The sequence below is a fragment of the Dama dama genome, chromosome 14 (assembly GCF_033118175.1).
Source record: "Dama dama isolate Ldn47 chromosome 14, ASM3311817v1, whole genome shotgun sequence".
Lineage (NCBI taxonomy): Eukaryota > Metazoa > Chordata > Mammalia > Artiodactyla > Cervidae > Dama > Dama dama.
The window spans coordinates 42,756,326-42,776,296 of record NC_083694.1 but is presented as its reverse complement, the minus strand read 5'-3'; the positions used below and the strand labels follow the sequence as shown (position 1 = coordinate 42,776,296).

The 19,971-nt window shown below is 44.8% G+C and overlaps 1 protein-coding gene across 1 annotated transcript in view; it reads left to right on the top strand.

The window, feature by feature from the left end:
* Positions 1-19,971, top strand: part of CAMTA1 (calmodulin binding transcription activator 1) — a 965,206-nt gene that overhangs the window by 922,973 nt on the left and 22,262 nt on the right. The window contains exons 12-18 of the mRNA XM_061160492.1: positions 9,475-9,626; positions 12,992-13,188; positions 13,564-13,642; positions 13,894-14,209; positions 14,976-15,160; positions 18,006-18,193; positions 18,677-18,923. Of these exons, the coding sequence (XP_061016475.1) occupies positions 9,475-9,626; positions 12,992-13,188; positions 13,564-13,642; positions 13,894-14,209; positions 14,976-15,160; positions 18,006-18,193; positions 18,677-18,923 (1,364 nt within the window). The remainder of the gene's footprint in view (positions 1-9,474; positions 9,627-12,991; positions 13,189-13,563; positions 13,643-13,893; positions 14,210-14,975; positions 15,161-18,005; positions 18,194-18,676; positions 18,924-19,971) is intronic.

The following is a 19,971-nucleotide window of genomic DNA, read 5'->3' as shown; positions in this document are numbered from 1 at the left end:
CGGTGGCCCAGGTCGAGCAGTTGTCATAACAAGCTCTCGGGTTTGCAGATGTTATTCATTTGTTGATTTTCAGGCTGTGCAAATCCTTGCCCACTTTTCTGAGGGTGTTCTCAAAAATACCTCTTTGGTCTCACAGTAAAAATGTCCCGTTTCTCCGACAGCTGAACCTGTTAAGCTCTTGTGTAACTACCTAGAGGCAGTCCTTTCATCAAGGTGTGCTGCCAGGCACCACGATCCAAATACTTCATTTCCCTGGGGAAAGTGGGATTACCTGAAAGGTGAGGATCCGTATTGATAACGGGAATTTCAGTGGATAAAGACAAGTGACATTGCCGTGAAATCCTGGCTTGTGTCTGTGGAGAAGTCAGGTCTTCCTCAGCTTTTCTGCCAGAGTCTTGCACCAACACATGGCACTTACGTAACTTTCTTACCTGAGCCCCGTGGAAAGGGCAGCCACCCAGGTAGACGCCTAGAGTTTTCTCACGTGCTTGCACGACAGCTCCACTGGGCTTCAGTCATTTTGAATGCTCTTTCTCTCCCTGGGAATAAGGGATAAAATGGGCTAGTGGGTATAAAGCCCCCTGGAGCCCACTGTGGAGAATAGAGGTCACTTGGAGCCCTTGTTCCAGAGTTTGGCTGACCTCATCCATCAGTTGGCTTCTGAAGGAGCTTAAATTAGAACATGATATTCCTTCCTGCCGACAGGGTTTACCCACTCTGGATCTGGTACCAAGGGTACAAGACTCGCAGAAAGCTCGCTCTGGAAGAAATGACACATGTGAGAAAGTACCTGTAGGGACTTCCCTGGTGGTCCAGTGGTTCGGCATCTGCCTTGCCATGCAGAGGACGCAGGTTCAGTCCCTGAGCCCGGAGGATTCCACATGCCACAGAGCAACTAAGCCTGTGTGCCACAACTGCTGGGTCTGTGTGCTGCAGCTGCTGAAGCCCACGAGCCTGGAGCCCATGCTCTGCAATGAGGAAAGCCGCCACAGTAAGAAGCCCTTGAACTGCAACTAGAGAGTGGCCCCCGCTTGCTGCAGCTAGAGAAAGACCCAGTGCAGCCGTAAATAGTTTTTTAAATTCTTTAAATTAATTTAAAAAACTAAAATTATTTTTTTTTTAGAAAAACTTAAAAGAGAAAGAAGAATCTGCCGTGTAGTGCCTGGGACTTGGGTTCAGTCTCTGGTCGGGTAACTAAGATCACACATGTCTTGGGGCAACTCAGCCACATGAAGTAATGGAAGATCCCGAGTACCTAAGACCCGATGTGGCCAGATAAATAAAGAACGACAGGTTCATTTGCTGAGTGCTCTCAGGACACAGAGCAGGACATGGAGGCTTGCTGGATGGACTAGGAAGTGGGTTCAGAGTCTAACCTGTGCTCAGGTCCCTGTGCTGATGCTCATGACCGTGGGGAAATAACACATTTTCGTAGCCTCAGCTTCCCCATCTGTTAAAGGGAGAGGAAAATCAGAGTTGTTTCCAGGACTACAAATAAAACTTGTGGAATGTCTAGCCCATGTAAATGCTCAGTGATAGCTACGAATAATAAATCTGAAAGGATGTTTAAGCCACACCCTGAAAAATAAGGTCGCCGAGTGGATATGGAGAAAGATGGGCATCACCCCAAGACCCCAAAGCATATGACATTCCTGGTCGCTTTGGAGACCAGTGAGCATGAGAGGACCCCTTAAACAGTTACCCAACATTGTCAGCAAAGACCCAATTCCTGCCAAACACCTTTTTATTTTGTGGGTCACAGGGGAGGGATTCAAGTTTTTTTTTAAACCAGATTATCTGATATAAAGTCAGAAATTGCTTCATGTTTTATTGCTCAATGTGAAAATCCATTCAGTTCCCAGATTTAAAGTGAGTTGTACAAAATCTGTAGGTGACAGTAGGTGTGGCTGAACCCCGAGAGCCTGAGTCTGGGTAGTTGTTGGTTCCTGACACAGCCAGTTCCTTTCATTAGATGCCCAAACACTTGGGATTCTTCACTTTGACAGCAGCAAATCATAAACCTAAACTTGGAGCATACTGTGGGTATCTGACTTTATGAAACTTTTGTGTGTTATGTGTTTAAAACTTTGGTATTGTTTAGAAATTTTAGGTAAATGTTAATTGATGGTGGTGTAATTGCTAAGTCATGTCTGAATCTTGCGACCCCCTGGATTGTAGCCCACCAGGCCCCTCTGTCCATGGAATTCTCTAGGCAGGCATACTGGAGTGGGCTGCCATTTCCTCCTTCAGGGGATCTTCCTGACCCAGGGATTGAACCCGGGTCTCCTGCATTGCACACAGATTCTTTACCATCTGAGCCACCTGGGAAGCCCCAATAATAATTCAGACTTTAAGAGAATCTGACCACTTTTTTAAAAGTTCACTTTGTTTCATCATCCTCATAGGCAACAATAAGATAAACAGTGATATTCTCATTTTACGGATGAAAAAATTGAGATGCAAAGTGATCGTAATTTTTCTAGAGTCACACAGTGGCAGGATTAAACCTGTAGCCCTTCTCTCTACTCCAGTGTTGTTCTACTCTTTCATCGCTGCTTAGTCTAGAAATGCTGCTTCTGCTAAAACAAGCAAACAAAAAAACAGGTTGAACAGGCTCATAAAGAGGCTTGGAATGAATCGTGAGCCAGACTGGCTACAAAGCCATCAGCATCATTTATCTTTCATCTGGGGTTCAGGTTGGTGGGTGCACGTGTCTTGAATGTGGTGGGAAGGAATTGCTGCATGGCAGTTGAACCATCTCATCCCCTGAAGCCATCCAAGTAAATAAACTGCTTTAGAAAAAAGCAGGAGACAAAAACACACCTGGGAAGACATCCCACTGAGAGAGGAGAGAGCAATGAAGAGGTAAGGTTTGGTGAGGTTGAGAAAGCAGTGCCTGATCAGTTGCAGGAAGCAGGGCAAGGAGGTGTATTTTAAATCGTTTTCAAGTGTTGTCAGGTGTGAATTGGCCGTGTGCTTGAGAAGATGTGCAGCTGATGCCACTGGAGCCTGTGTGGAGGGACCTGCCATGACGTGTGTGCGTGCATGCACAGTTGCTTCAGCTGTAGCCGACTCTCTGCAACCCCATGGACTGTAGCCCGCCAGGCTCCTCTGTCCATGGGATTCTCCAGGCCAGGATATTGGAGTGGGTTGCCATGTCCTTCTCCGGGGGATCTTCCCAACCTAGGGATCAAACCCATGGCTCCTGCAGAGCAGACAGGTTCTTTACCACTAAGCCACTGGGTATCCCTGCATGATGTACAGGAGGTGACATTTCATGTGTCCACCTTGGGTGGGAACCTGTGTCTCCGCTGGAGCAGATAGTCCTGGGGTCTTTCTTTAACAAACACTGGGCAGAGAGTTCATTCCTGTGGAGGGAGGATGGGGTCTTAGAGCAGCAGTCCTCAAGATGTGGTCCCAAACCAGAGCATCGCCTGAGAACTTATTTGAAATGCAACATCTGGGCTCACCTAAGCCTATCAACACGAACAACCAGGGGCTTCCATGGTAACTCAGTGGTAAAGAATGTACCTGCCAACACAGGAGACACAGGTTCGGTCCCTGATGGGGAAAGATCCCACATGCCACAGAGCGACTAAGCCCATGCCCCACAGCTGTTGAACCTGTGCCCCAGAGCTTGGGAGCCACAACTGTTGAGCCTGTGTTCCACAATTACTGAAGCCCAAGTGGTGCCTTAGAGCCCATGCACCACAAGCAAGAGTAGCCACCGATTTCCACAGCTAGAGAAAAGCCCACGTAACAACAAAGATACAGCAGAGCCAAAAATAAATAAATAAATGTTTTAGAAACCCCACACCAAAAAATACTGGGCATTGGGCCCACCAAGAAGCCCTCCAGGTGATTCTATTGCCTGCGGACACCCAAGAACCACTGGGCTGAGCAGAAGCATACACCCCTGGAGGCTCACATGCTCCAGGAAACATGCGCTCTCGGCTTGCTCTCCGTGCAGCCGGGGTCTCCCGAGGGAGCAGTCTGATCACTTCACTCATACTGTCCCAAGGACAGGGGGCTTGCAACCCCTCAGAACTGAATCACCGTTGGCTTTGTTTGAAACATCATGGATGAGACTGGGGCAAACAGTCATTAGCCCCCTCCATCCGCACATTGTTCTCTCCTCCCTGCCTCCACACTGCGTTAATTCAACAACTCAGGTGCTTTCAGGCTGCAGAAATTATTTGTTGGTTAACAAAGACAGACAGGGATCTCTTCACTAAGGCATCCCCCAGTACCTGGTACCCAGTCAGTTCAGTTCAGTTCAGTTCAGTCGCTCACTCGTGTCCGACTCTTTGCAACCCCATGGACTGCAGCACGCCAGGCCTCCCTGTCCATCACCAACTTGCGGAGTTTACCCAAGCTCATTCCATTGAGTCGGTGATGCCATCCAACCATCTCATCCTCTGTCATCCCCTTCTCCTCCTGCCTTCAATCTTTCCCAGCATCAGGGTCGTTTCCAATGAGTCACTTCTTCACATCAGGTGGCCAAAGTGTTGGAGTTTCAGCTTCAGCATCAGTCCTTCCAATGAATATTCAGGACTGATTTCCTTTAGGATGGACTGGTTGGATCTCCTTGCAGTCCAAGGGACCCTCAAGAGTCTTCTCCAACACCACAGTTCAAAAGCATCAATTCTTCAGTGCTCAGATTTCTTTATAGTCTGACTCTCATATCCATACATGACTACTGGAAAAACCATAACTTTGACTAAATGGACCTTTGTTGGCAAAATAATGTCTCTGCTTTTTAATATGCTGTCTAGGTTGGTCATAACTTTTCTTCCAAGGGGCAAGCATCTTTTAATTTCATGGTACCCAGTAGGTGTTCCATAAGTATTTGCACATGAATAAGTGGATCTATAACTAATTTTTAATCAGAAGTCTTTTGCTTCTAAGTAATTATATTACCTTTATCCAATAACACACAATTAAGATGTATATGCTTGCTTTTTGGAAGGAAAGCTATGACAAACCTAGATAGCATATTAAGGAGATCTATGACAAACCTAGATAGCATATTAAGAAGCAGAGACATCATTTTGCTGACAGAGGTCCGTATAGGCAAAGCTATGGTTTTTCCAGTAGTCATGTATGGATATGAGAGTTGGATCATAAAGAAGGCTGAGTGCTGAAGAATTGATGCTTTCAATTTGTGGTTCTGGAGAAGACTTGAGAGTTGCTAGGACTGCAAGGATTTCAAACCAGTCAAAATCAACCCTGAATATTCACAGGAAATACTGATGCTGAAGCTCCAATATTTTGGTCACCTGATGTGAAGAGCCAAATCATTGGAAAAGATGCTGATGCTGGGAAAGATTGAACACAGGAGGAGAACAGGGCAACAGAGGATAAGATGGTTGGATGGTATCACCAACTCAGTGGTCATGAGTTTGAGCAAACTCTGGGAGACGGTGAAGGACAGGAAAGCCTGGCATGCTGCAGTCCATGTGGTCCAGAGAGGCAGACACAACTGAATGACTAGCCAACAACAGCAACACAATTAACATGAGAGATAGTTCTGAATTTGCCGAGTATCTTACAATAAAGGTTTAACTAATAAAGCTATAAAGCCAAAACTAGCATCACGTTGTTGCTCTTGACTTGCCAGTCATGGAGAGGTGTAGACCATCAACTTAAGATGATGAAGGAAGTGTGATCTGATTCCTGGTCTACGAGGTACCATGATCCTGATGCTCCAAGATGCCAGCTCAATTGTTTCTTATTTTAATCATCACCACCTCCCCCATTTGGAGTCAGTAGGCTCAGCGATGCCCTTCTGCATGATACAGTTTTCTTAAGAGATAAATAACTGCTTCTGAGTATCTTCACTAAGTGCTTCTTTGAACAGCTTGATAATATGAGAGCTGACTCACAGTCCACTGTGGGGCCGGCACTGCACACACAGTCTGGGAGCAGGAGCCAGTGACCCCTGGGGCAGACAGGGCACTGGTGACTTAGTGTTTTTTCCCCCGACCTTAATATATTTTTCTTTTTCAAAATTTGAACTTTTTATTTTTACTGGGTTTTAGCTGATTAACAATGTTGTGATAGTTTCAGTTGAACAGGGAAGGGATTCAGCGTACATGTATCCATTCTTCCCCAAACTGTGCTATACAATAGGTTCTTGTTGGTTATCCATTTTGAATATAGCAGTGTGTGCATGACCATCCCAAACTCCCTAACTATCCTTTCCCTCCAGCAACCATAAGTTGGTATTTTTCTAAGTCTGCAGGTCTTTCTGTTTTGTAAGTTCATTTGTATAATTTCTTTTTAGGTTCCACATATCAGAGATGTCGTATGATACTTCTCCTCTGTCTGACTTACTTCACTCAGTATGACATTCTCTAGGTCCATCCATGTTGCTCCAAATGGCATTACTTCATTCTTTTTAATGGCTGAGTAAAATATTCCGTTGTATATATGTACCACATCTTTATGCATTCCTTTGTTGATGGACATTTAGTTTGCTTCCACGTCTTGGTTATTGTAAACAGCGGTGCGGTGAACACTGGAGTGCGTGTATCCTTTCGAATCATGTTTTTCCCTGGACCCGTGCCCAGGAGTGGGATTGCGGGGTCATTCGGTTTTGACAGGCAGCTGCATTGGCAGGGACTTGGACAGGGGATGGGCTGGGGGCACAAACCAGGGCCGCCTGCACGGTCACCAGTGCAGCTGAAACAGAACCACCTCGACAGGCAGAGCGCAGCCACGTGGCGTGCCCTTCTCCCTGCTGGCATGACATGGCATGTTAATCTTGGCCACCGCGCTCCAGACCAGTGCAAACCAAGCTCCAAAAGAAGCGAGAAGATTCTAAACACATGCTCAAGAGACACAAGATTTGCAGGCTGGCAGAAGAAACCATCACGACATTTAAGCTGGTTCGGCAGTCTGCGTGAGGCTCTCTGCATGCGTTCAGAGTTGGGTGGTTATCTGGCTGGCAGGATCAGGAGGAAGCAAGGAGAGTTTAAAAACATACCTGAAGGATAGTTGCTGCTCTGCTTGAGCTCACGTTCTTTTAAAAGGTAAAATTCTTTGTCTTCTGTTGGCTTCAGATGTAGGAGTGCTGCATTCTGCAAAATTCCCATTTTCTAGTGGAGAAGGCATAGAGAAAGGGTTCTGGGACCAGCTCGGAAATTTCCCATCAGTGATCCCAGGATGACGAGCCATGTCCTGTGCATCACAAGCAGATATTCATTCAGGGTTGAGCCCCCATCTGTGACCATGCCACTGAGATGCTTAGAGGGGTCTCAGAGTTTGTCAGTCTGTATGAAATTGGGGGGAAAGATGTCACCTTTCTCTTTTAAAGAGGAAGACTTTTCCTTTGGTGGTGTTCCTGGAAATAGCTTACTAAGAAAATAATACCATGGTTCTTGCAAAGCAGTCTTCCTTGTCCTGCTTCTGTGGTTTAGGAAAGTGAGATCAATTTGACATTCAGTATTGAAAACTTGCCCCTGAAACAGGTGCTTACTACCTTTTGACTTTGAGAAAAAAGTTCTGTTCCCTGGGGTAAGATCAGCTAACTCTTGTGCATCTTCTCTTCCCATGACTTTCCCTTCCTGATTTTAGCACCTGGTGGCCAAGCTCTGAGTCGTGGCGACCAATAGATAAAGTGTCTTCTCATACCTCAGTCAGGCTTCCCAGGTGGCTGAGTAGTAAAGAACCCACCTGCCAATGCAGGAGACCTGGGAGACATGGGTTCAATCCCTGGGTTGGGAAGATCCCCTGGAGTAGAAGATGGCAACTCACTCCAGTATTCTTGCCTGGGAAGTCCCATGAGCAGAGGAACCTGGCAGGCTACAGTCCGTGGGGTCACAGAGAGTCAGATGCTATTTGCATGCATGGATGCCTCAGTATCTTGGTCTGTAAGATGAGGACGGCAGACCAGACTCACCTGATGGTCACGAGGGTTCGCGGGTTAATGTTTTAAAGTTATTTCATGGGTGACTAGTGCACGGAGTGTTCCCTCTGCCCTTTTTTGTTGCGCTGGGTCTTCGTTGCTGCAGGGGCTTTTCTCTACATGCGGTGTGCAGGCTTCTCATTGCTGTGTCTTTTCTCGTGGTGGAGCCCGGGCTCCTGGACTCATGGGTTTCAGTGGTCGCAGCACTCGGCTTCAGTCATCGTGGGGCACAGGCTTAGTTGTGGAGCAGTACTGTTTACTCCCTGGTGTCAGGACTTATAATCTGGATGACAAGGGAGGCTGATAAAAGATGTCTTCTCCAAGATACTCCTTTTCATGATTCAGACGGCTGTGTTTTGAAAGTAGCGCCTCCATTAGCAATTCGAGTGACAGCTACATTGTTACAGCAGGTTGATCAATTTCCCAAGATATTTTATTCCCTTGCCACAAGATGATGCTGATGGCTGGCACCCTTGTCTGGGACTTAACCATGTCCTGAGCATTTACAAATCTGTTAATTCATTAAATTCTCTCGGCAACCCTTGGAGATAAGGACCGTTACTATGCCCATTTAAGAGTTAAGGAAACTGAGGCACCAAAGAGTTGGTTTAGAGTTATACAACTATCATATGGCACAGCCAGGTTCTAACTGTTTTCCTGCCTGGTCCTTCCTCACCTCTCCAACTTCATCTTCTACTGGCCTCTCTGGTGTGGTCCAGTCGAATGGCTTCTTCTCCTTGAACATTCGGCCTCAGGGCTTTGCATAACTCTTACCTAACCCCAGCTGTCTTATGTGTGTGTGTTTGCAGCTAGAACCTGGATCAGAAAATAAATTTTTTTTTTCAGTGTTTGGGTAAAACAGATATGACTTTAATATATATATATAATACATGTAACTATATGTGTGTGGGTTTGTGTATATTCTTCTTTCTCACAGTGATCGCTTGCTTTCTTATTTTTAAATGAAGAACTTGAGCTTTTTTTTTAAATTTTATTTATTTATTTGGCTGTTTTGGGTCCTCGCTGCGGCACAAGGGATCTTCATTGCACCATGCATGATATTTCAGTGCAGTGCAAGGGCTCTCTAGTTGTGGCATACAGGCTCGGTTGGTCCACAGCAGGTGGGATCTTAGTTCCCGATCAGGGATTGAACCAGCATCCCCTGCATTGCCAGGCAAATCCTTAACCACTGGACCACCAGGGAAGTCCCAACGATTGCTTTCTTCTACCAATTTAAATTGTGTTCATTTGTTTGCTCTAGGGGCCTGTCCACCAGATCTCTCTTCAGGGTTTCCACTGGGGAATTTGACAAAGAAATGGGGTCCCAGAACCTGAAACCAGAACCTTGACAGAAAGGGGTTTTCTGTTCCTTTCGTTGAGAACTTGGTCTGCGGTAGCGGTACGGTCTTGTGTGAGGTATCAGGGTCACTACCAGCCTGGACAAACCCCGGTGATCGGGTTGAGTCAGTGGCCGTCTCAGATGTCCATCCTACAGGCTGGACTGGGCCACAGGTTAATGCCCCTTCCTTCGGAACACGGCCTCACCCTTCCTTGTTCTGCCCTAGATAACCAGTTCAGGATGTCCATCCTGGAGCGGCTGGAGCAGATGGAGAGGAGGATGGCAGAGATGACCGGGTCGCAGCAGCACAAGCAGGGGAGCGGCGGAGGCAGCAGCGGCGGGGGCACGGGGAGCAGCAACGGAGGCGGCCAGGCCCAGGTACGAGTCCTGGAGGACCGCCGCCTTCCCGACGTTCCGCGCTGCGCTGGGGAGCGAGGCAGGCGGCCACAAGCCGCTTCTCTTCTGCTGGCGTGCTTCCTGGATGAGGCGAAAGGCAGGGCCGGGCGCTTGTAGTCCTTGTGCTTCTGGGTATATAAGTCTGTTCAAAAGCCTTGGACTGTGGGCCTTCTCAGTTGTTCACCTTCCTAAGCTTTAAATCACCTACTGATCTCAGAAGTCACTGCAGTTACCTGCCAGCAGGAGGGAGGGCATCCAGCGGCAGGACGGAGGCCAAACGATGACTCAGATCTGCTGGGCTCAGAGTCCAGTTAGAACCTATTTTGTATCTTGTGTTCTATCTCCCTATCTTAAGTATAAATAGAAACCGTAATTGAATTCAGTAATTCATAAGACTTATAAACTCCGGGAGTTCAGTCGGAACAGGGCCCAGAGAAACTGTGTTTGTGCTTTCTCAGTAGAGAACAATTGAACAACATTATACATTCCGTCACTGTCACAGATGCTTTTTTCATCAATTCCATGAGGGATGAATTAGTGTTGTCAGGTACAGGGAAATCACCAAATACTAGAGTCCCGCTGGTCTTGAGAGTTTTATATCAATTTCTTGTAGGAGCTTCATTTTGGGAAAGTCTCCTAGGTAGACATTTTTTTTCCCCCAGGAGACTCTAGAATAAAGGTAGAGGGACCGATGGGGTTTATCACCTTCCCCACTGAGTCATTACCTAATTCTCCCTCTGTCCCTTCAAGATGATGATTTTCCCCGAACACTCACATTTTTAAGTGAACATTTTGAGTTTTATGAGACTTGTAAATATCAAGTGTTAGTAATATTTTTAGTAATAGATGAAAGCAAAGCATAAGGTATCACCACCCTCCCAAAAATATCAACCTTTTTTGGAAAATTGTCTTATTTCTCGTTGTCTTCAGAAATCAATGGACAAGGAAAGACTTGGCACAAAGTAAAATATTAAGGCTTCTTGTCCACCTGATACAACTGTTTTATAAGAAGAAGTAAACATTGTTTACCAATGTATCTCATGGCTAAAATAAGAGAGTCCCACAAAGCCCTTTTTCTTTCACTGGCAAAGGCTACAGAAAGGGACTGGAGTGTAATGTCCATTGTATAGCTCAGCTGTTTGGCCCCTGGCCTGTTATTTGATCCCATATTAACTGCTACTGAATACTCTTTCATCAGTTTAAGTTGGCGTCAAGGAATCTCTCTCCACTCTATGTGATAGAGATGTAGCTGGTCTTGTTAATGCAAAAACAACAAAAAAATTCCTTTTGTTCCTTACCTGGTGACTTCTACGTGCCCCGAATGCGTCTGCCTGGTGTATACAGAGCAGCCCTGCCTTGGTCTTTCGAGTCAAGGCCATTCTGCAGCAGGTCAGGGTTGCCTGACTACATTCCTCTAACATGTCATGACATCTAGTGAGGGTGACATTATAGCTGTTTTCTGGGTATTTAAAAAAATTTTTACAGGCGTTTGTTTTCCACATTAAAAAAAAAAAAAAAAAAACAGTGAGGAACAACAGTATTTCATGGGGTTCATTACTGGACAAAATAACTTAAAATAATGACCAGAGACAGGACCTCCCTGGTGATCCAGTGGTTAAGACTTCACCTTCCACTGCAGGTTCGATCCCTGGTCAAGAAACTAAGATCCCACATGCCTCTCGGCCAAAAAACCAAAACAATAAAACAGAAGCAACATTGAAACAAATTCAATAAAGACTTAAATAGTCCACATAAAAAAAAAATCTTTAAAAAACACCAGAAATGAGAATTGGACCAGAGTGCGATTTGTTTGGGAGAGAGGGTGTGAAACATAAAATTATCACAGAGAGACTATATATATATATATATATAAACATACAGATGATTCACTTTGCAGTACAGCAGAAGCTAATGCCACATTGTAAAACAATAAAATATACCCCAATAAAGTATACACCCCAATAAAAAATTTTTTAAAAAGAAAATATTGTAGACAAACACAGATGGTATTTGAGGCTAGTAGAATGTCATTTGTTTAGATGCTGGGGATTCTGAATAAAATTTCATTTAAAAAAAAACCTATCACAGAGACTCAGATAAACTGTTGAGGTTACTAACTTTGATTTTATTTTTCTTCTTGTACAACTTCCCTACAACAAAGAGAAGAAAGCCAGGTGGCTAAAATGAGTGAATTTCTCTTTCCCATGTGCCTCTGTTGTTTTTAGTACTGTAATAACACTTGAATTTGGAAGTCTCTAATGCCTTCCCCAGTCTCCTTTTTGCTTTCTATAAAGGACTGGATTATTCCTGGATTTTTTTAATTTATTTTTTTCAATTGAGCTATAGTTGACATATAACATCATATTAGTTTCAGGTGTACAACAGAATGATTAAGCATTTGTGTACATTGCCAGATGATCACCATGATAAGCCTAGTTAACTTCTGTCGTCACACATAATTTTTTTCCTTGTGATGAGAACCTTTAAGATATGCTGTGTCAGCCACTTTCAAATATGCAGTTCAGTGTTATGTACTTTAGTTGCCATACTGTACATGACATCCCCAGGACTTATTCATTTGATAACTGAAAGTTTGCATCTTTTGACTCCTTCACTATTTTGCCCACCTCCTACCCTGCACCTCTGCATGTAACTATTAGTCTGTTCTCAGGATCCATGAAGTCAAGAAGGCTTTCTGTGTATGTGTGTTTGGTTTTTGTTTAAGATTCCATATATAAGTGACATACATTATATACCTGTCTTTCTCTCTGACTTATTTCACTGAATGCCTGTAAGGTCCATCCATGCAGTTGCAAATATATCATTGGATATTTTAAAGTTCTTCTTTAGGGAGAAAAATCCCCAAGTGACAGTTCTTCTCCAGAAGGAGCTGGGGAGTCAGCGGTCCAGGCAGCACCCCCTTAACCCCACTTCCCTAGAAGCATTAAGAAAGTTACCTGCTTCGCTTTCCTCTGCCGGTTTCCTGTCTACAGTGTTTAATTACATCACCCGAGAGGCTAGGCCACATTTTTGTTTGTTGTTTCATAGTATATGCTTTCCCTGACTGGATCAGCACGGAGTTCACAATCACACTGTCAGCTGCAGTAACAGACTCTGATGCCCGTAGAGTTGTGGAAGATTCCTGTGTGCCTGGCTGTGGGTGTGCCGCTAAGCTGGGCTCAGCATGTTCTGTCTCCCTTTCATGATGTCTCCTTATCTTCAGTTCTGTGCTTCCTGTTTTCAGTTGCTAATCACAAAGAGTTTCTACCCCCTCTGGCATCTGAAGGCTGACATGGTGGTGGGCCTTTGGGCCTCCGGTCATCGGAACACATGCTGTCTCATTGCAGTGCACGTCCGGCCCCGGGACGCTGGGCAGCTGCTTCGAGAGCCGCGTGGTTGTCGTGTGTGAGAAGATGATGAGCCGAGCCTGCTGGGCAAAGTCCAAGCATCTGATCCACTCAAAGACTTTCCGTGGGATGACCCTCCTCCACCTGGCCGCTGCCCAGGGTTACGCCACCCTCATCCAGACCCTCATCAAGTGGCGGTAAGGCCGGTGTCTTCCTCACCCATCAGGAGGCACTTCTCTTAGTGTGTCCACTAGTGGACGGAAATCTGGCCATCCAGGGAGGATGGGATCCTCACAGCAAAGGAGTCTCTCTGAGGACAGTTCCACAAAGTTCTGTGAACTTCTGCCCAAGAAGTACCGAGCGAGATGCTAAAGTAAACTTTGGACTTTTCATTTCCTCCTGGCTCCTGGCAGAACAGAGCATCCAAACCACCTAGGAAACCTGGGACTTTGTTTCTTCCCATCAGGAATGTTGGCTGCCCGCTTTGGTTTCATCTCTGTGGGTTTTATAATGTTGTGGTATTTTTTAACTTTGATTCTCTGTGCAGTAACCTGTGATACTCTCTGTTCCAGCACAAAGCATGCAGACAGCATTGACTTGGAACTGGAGGTCGACCCCTTGAATGTGGACCACTTCTCCTGTACTCCTCTGGTAAGAAATGGGTTCGTTTGTTCCCCAAACTGTTCTTCTGGGCTGGCATAGGGATATGCCTGGCTCCCTTTGTGTTCGCCCTTGTTAATACATGATATATATGGGAGCCACTTTGTAACGGAAATGTTTTATGGCACCGTTGAGATTGCTGCCAAGGACCAATTTGTCAATTGGCAGCAGTGGCAGAAGTCAAATAGGATTTTTTTTTTTAACTCATATTGAGGAAGCGCACTCTGTCTCTGTTTTTTTAGATGTGGGCGTGTGCTCTCGGGCACTTGGAAGCAGCTGTCGTGCTGTACAAGTGGGACCGTCGGGCCATCTCTATTCCAGACTCTCTAGGAAGGCTGCCTTTGGGAATTGCCAGGTCGCGGGGTCACGTGAAGTTAGCAGAGTGTCTGGAGCACCTGCAGAGGGATGAGCAGGCTCAGCTGGGACAGAACCCCAGAGTTCACTGTCCTTCAGGCGACGAGCCCAGCACGGAGAGCTGGGTGAGCCAGTGGCACAGCGAAGCCATCAACTCCCCAGAAATACCCAAAGGGGTCACTGTCATCGCAAGTACCAACCCAGGTGAGAGTCCTAAATGGTGACATCTCAGCACTTGGCGGATTCCCCTTTTGTTGTCATGCCCCTACCCTCGGAAAAGTCTGTAGGATGTTCACACACATTTAAGGGTTTGGGGTTTTCTTTTTAGTGTTTCTAGTTTTCCTTTTAGCTGTTAGAATGCCCAGTGCTTCCCCCAACCCTGTTCGCCCATCCCACCCCTAAAACTGTGGGGAAAAAAAAAACTATGTTAATGTGAGAAAGAACTACAAATTTTGGAGGAGGATTATTTGAATATAGTATATGCTGCTGGGGAATAAGTAAACGTTAGGGATGCGTCTTGAATTATGGCTTTGCACTCTGTGTCTCTCAGGCATAGAGAACGTGTTAATTCTTTAGCATTCCTCACTGTACCATCTGTCCTGACTGTCCTTTCTACTGTACTTTTCAGAGCTGAGAAGACCTCGGTCTGAACCCTCTAATTACTACAGCAGTGAGAGCCACAAAGATTATCCAGCTCCCAAAAAGCATAAATTGAACCCCGAGTACTTCCAGGCAAGGCAGGAGAAGCTGCTGTCCACTGCACTGAGTCTGGAACAGCCAAATATCAGGAAGCAAAGCCCTAGTTCTAAGCAGCCTGTCCCCGAGACAATCAGCCCCAGTGAAGGATTGAGGGACTACAGCCGGGAGATCTCCCCTCCCACTCCAGAGACTGCAGGATTCCTCCACGCCTCTGCATCCCAGCCGGTAGTAAAATGGAACCCCAAAGATCTTTACATTGGTGTGTCTACAGTACAGGTGACTGGAAATCCGAAGGGGACCAGTGTAGGCAAGGATGCAGCACCTTCACAGGTGCGTCCACGGGAACCCATGAGTGTCTTGATGATGGCTAACAGAGAGGTGGTGAACGCCGAGCTGGGGTCTTACCGTGATGGCACAGAGGGTGAGGAGTGCCCACAGCCCGTGGATGACATACAGGTGAGCGCGGAGAAGGTAAGCTTGCAGGGGCTGGCCCGTCCACCCGCACTTCCTTGATCTTTACTGCCAGTTTCCTAGAGGTCTTGTTATTTTCTCACCAGTGACTGATTCAAAGTCTGGGCTTATGTATAAGACTAGTGGACTGTCTTCTTCATTTGGGCCACTCATGAATCAAACATTCTGAACTGGGCCTGAAAACCAGGGGCTGAAATATGCTTATTAGAAATGTCAAGTTAGTAGATAGTGTTAAAACAGGCTCAGGGTTTCTAAGTCACTTAAAGCGGGGGGGGGGGGGGGGAGAAAATTTGGCTCACTTGGGAAAAATTCAGAAATTGGTAATAAGGAAAAAAAGCAACAACAAAAATAATACTCTGAAACATAATATTATAGGAATATGTTCAAACATGAGTCATTCCCACTCTGGAAACTGTTAATTCTATTAAAAGATTCTCAGACTGGATAAAAAGAAAAGGAAGCAAAGTGTATTATATACTATTTGTAAAAGACAGAATTAAAATGAAGCAGAAAGGATGAAAATGAAGTGACAGGTGAAGATGTAACAGACAGAAGAGTATAAAAAGAAAAAAGACAAAAAGTATAATTAAGGCAAATATTACATATATACAATTTATCAAAAAGATATGACCATAATGAACCATTGTGCACCTAACAACGTAGTTTCTAAATATTAAAGCAAATAAATACAAAGAAATGTGGTACCAGAACCACAATCATAGTATGACACTAATGCAACTATCTCAAAAGTTGTCAGCTGAGGTACATGTGAAGAGAAAATGAAAAAAATTGACAATACAATTAGAAAGTTTGATTTAGTATATATACTTAATATATGATTGTATAATTATGTAGATGTTTGAATACACATGGTAAATATACATATCATTGTTCTGAGATATCCAAGCACATTTGTGAAAACTGCTCATATATTAGAACCCAAGGAGAATTTTAATAAAATTCCAATGTCATTTGAATAAAAAGCCCTAAAGTCATTTAAATTTCATTGCCTTTTGTAGGTGTCACACTAAGAAATCATCTACTTGGTATCTCAGAGTATTGCACTTACAATGTTAAGGTGTTCTTATACTAACCCAGTTTTATGAAATAGAGAATTTGGGAGAGGAGTGATTACAGATAGTTATAACCTTTAGTCTCCAGAAATTCCACTTTTTAATATTTTCATGGGAAAAGAATCAAGGTAGGACTTACTTCCTCCTGTTTGAGTCACCAGTCAAGACGGTCAATGTAGGAGGAGAAGAAAAGCTGTGATATTTCTTCCCTAAATGTTTTCATTTGTATTCCTGTTACAATTCTTTGTTGACAATATCGAAAATTACCCAAGATAAGTATTTTTTAACAGTTTTATTGGGGTATAACTTACACACCATAAATTCATTTATTTTAAGTGTTCAACATAATGAATGTTTGTGAGTTTGCACAAAATTCACAGTCATCTCAAAAGTCCCATTTAGAACACTTCCTTCCCCCCACAGAAGTTTCCTGTGCCCCTTTGCGGTCAACCTCTGCCCCCATTCCAGCCCTATGGATCTGATTTCCCTCCCCTAGAATTTTGCTTCTTGAAATGTTATATAAATAGAATCATAAACCGTTACATTCTGTGTCTGGCTTCTTTCAGTCAGCATAATATTTGTGACGTTCACGCATGTTGTAAGATAAGCATTTAATCATCTTTGTATAGATCCTTTCTGAACATTTTCAGTTCACTTAAAAACTGCTGTATTTCAACTTCCATTTTCAAGAGATGTGCAAGAAAACTTAAAACCAAGCTCGTATCTCTGATTCTAATCGAATAGATCTACTCTAGACTCATTGTGGGGATTCCTAAATGTATCTGTTAGGAATTTATTTTGGGATGCTTGTGTCAGCAGCCTGACTCCAGTGGCTTAATAAGAATGTGATTTCTTTTTCTTGTACAAGTCCAGAGGTTTGGTGACTCAGTAATGCCATCAGGGACTTGGATTTTTTTTTTTTTTTTCCTGTTCTTTTTGGCTTTTCTCTTCACTCCTGTTGCTTTATGATCATAATGTGACTTCTTGAGCTCGGCTGAGGTCAGAGCAGGAGAAGAGGGGCGGAGCTAGGTGCATCGGGCACCTTTCACCGGGAAAAGCACAAGCTCTGCCTACATATCTCCCAGCAGACTTGTGTATAGTCTCCCTGTCCAGAGGCTGGTCACAGATCCCCGCCTTGGTGCAGGAAGGTGGAAAACAGAAGAGGATCAGGACGGGTGGCTTATCTTAGTCACCAGCTGTCCCCTGGGCTTTGGCTCTTTGCTGCTCTCTACAAAACTAGGGTTCCCTGGGCAGGACAAAGTGAGGGGGGTGAGCGTAGTGGTCAGGTGGGAACACACTCCAGTATTCTTGCCTGGGAAATCCCATGGACAGAGAAGCCTAGAGGGCTGCAGTCCATGGGAGTCACAAAGAGTCAGACACGATTCAGCAGCTAAACAACAAGTGGTCAGGTAACCAGCCATATCACTATAATTACATGACCACGTCCTCTAGAACTGCCCAGGCCTTAGTATCCTTAATCAGTTGATCCTAGCTGAGAGTAGAAAGTAGGCATAAGCCAGATATTCTCAAAGACTTAAGGTTTTGGACTGAGCTGATTTTTGGAGATCCTCAGATCTGGGATTTCAGCACGTGTGAGTGAATCATGTAGAACCTTTAGGTAATTTCAGAGGGCACTGGACTGACATGTAAGCTCACCCTCCTTCACTTCTCTTTCCCAGGTAGGGGGTGGGAGGTAGGCCTGGCTGGCTTCTAGGGCCCCATCCTAACCTGAGTGCTCTGTGACCTCCGGGTTCCAGGTGAACATGATGACCTTGGCAGAACACATCATTGAAGCCACACCTGAGCGGATCAAGCAGGAGAACTTTGTGCCCATGGAGTCCCCGGCGTTGGAAAGGACAGACGCGGCCACCATTAGCAGTACCATGAGCTGGCTGGCCGGTTACCTGGCTGACGTAGACCATCTGCCAAATGCTGCCCAGATCAGGTCAGTAAAGTCCATGGGCCTCTCCCCAGGGCAACTTCCTGGATTTACCTGGAGGCGCAGGAGACCCACTGGATCTGAGGAAATCTGGGTAGTGGATGCCCTTATCAAGGAAGGAAGGAAGCATTGGATGGATTCCATTGCCTCTTTCAAGGACCTCTCTCTTCCTCACCTCTGCTGTGATTTTTCTTGCCACGGCAGAGTGTAACGTGTCATAGCATGTTCTCCCCAGTTCAACCGAAGCTTCACGTTGGATAGTGGACTTACTGGGTTTAGTACTTAGCCCAGTACTGAACTCATAACAGGTGCTCAGCATGAAGTTACTAATTGAAGGACACCCGGAGTCTCCTTAGCATCTCTCTGGACTGAGTAGAGGTGTATCCTTCATGATCCACAGTGGGTACCATCTTGTCTCTTTGACCAGTGTGTGATGAATCCTGCAGACCAATCACCAGCCTCTCTCCCTCATGTCTTCTTTTGTTTCAGAAGTGCATATAATGAGCCTCTCACCCCTTCTTCTAATACCAGCCTGAGCCCTGTAGGCTCACCAGTCAGTGAAATAACTTTTGAGAAGCCCAGCCTTCCCTCTGCAGCAGACTGGTCTGAGTTCCTGAGTGCATCCACCAGTGAGAAGGTGGAGAATGAATTTGCTCAGCTGACCCTGTCTGATCACGAACAGAGAGAGCTCTACGAAGCGGCCAGGCTTGTCCAGACAGCTTTCCGGAAATACAAGGTAAAAGACAACAAGAGTCCTAGGAACTTCCCTGGTGATCCAGTGGTTAAGACTCTATCCTATCACTGCAGGGGGGCGAGGGTTCAAATCCCTGGTCAGGGAACTAAGATCTCACATGCTTTGCAGCCAAAAATAAAGAACTTCTTAAAAAAAAACAAAACAAACAAACAAAAAAAAACAGACAACAGAGTCCTCTTGTGATCAGGGAAAAGTCAGACTCATTCAAACTAAAATATATGCCATTTCTTTTTTTTTTTTTTTTTAATTTTTTTTTTTTTATTAGTTGGAGGCTAATTACTTCACATGCCATTTCTTTTTATTTCTGAGTTTATAATTTGAAATAAAGATTCTACAATTAGGTCACATGAGATTATTAAGAATTGTCAGAAACTTTAGTGGAATAAAACTAACCAGTAATGCGATGGTTATTACCATCTGAACTTACTGTCAGAGTAATAATAGATATCCATTATTTAGTTAATACAAAGTTGACATCGCTGCCACAAGGAATGTATGACCTGGAGTGAGGGTTTCTGGCTGGAGGCCTGGAGACTGATTGTTGGCTGCCCATGAACTCCTAAAATTTTATGGTGAAGTGTCTGTATGTGTGTTTTTGGTGGGCAAGGTCCAGAGCCTTCCATAATTTCTCAGAGGAGTCTTTGACCTCCCTGGACATGAGTCTGAGCAAAATCTGAGAGATAGTGAAGGACAGGGAAGCCTAGCATGCTGTAGTCCATCATGCTACAAAGTCAAACATGTCTTAGCAACTAAGCAACAACAAGAGGGAGGTGTTATAAGCCATCAATCTTTGACCCAGAAGTAGAGGACTTAGTGTTGTCTTAGGAAGGACAGAGCAGAGCAACAACTTATAAAGACAAATAGCACAATACCTAGTTCTTTAAATCCTTCGACTGTTGTTTAATCCTCCTAACATCCAAATATGATAGTTCTGTTTAGAAGCCAGAATAGTCAGAGAGGTATTCTGTAAATTCATTTTTCTTAATTTATCCTGACATTAGCTTGTCATATTTTGGTAAACCTCAGGTCT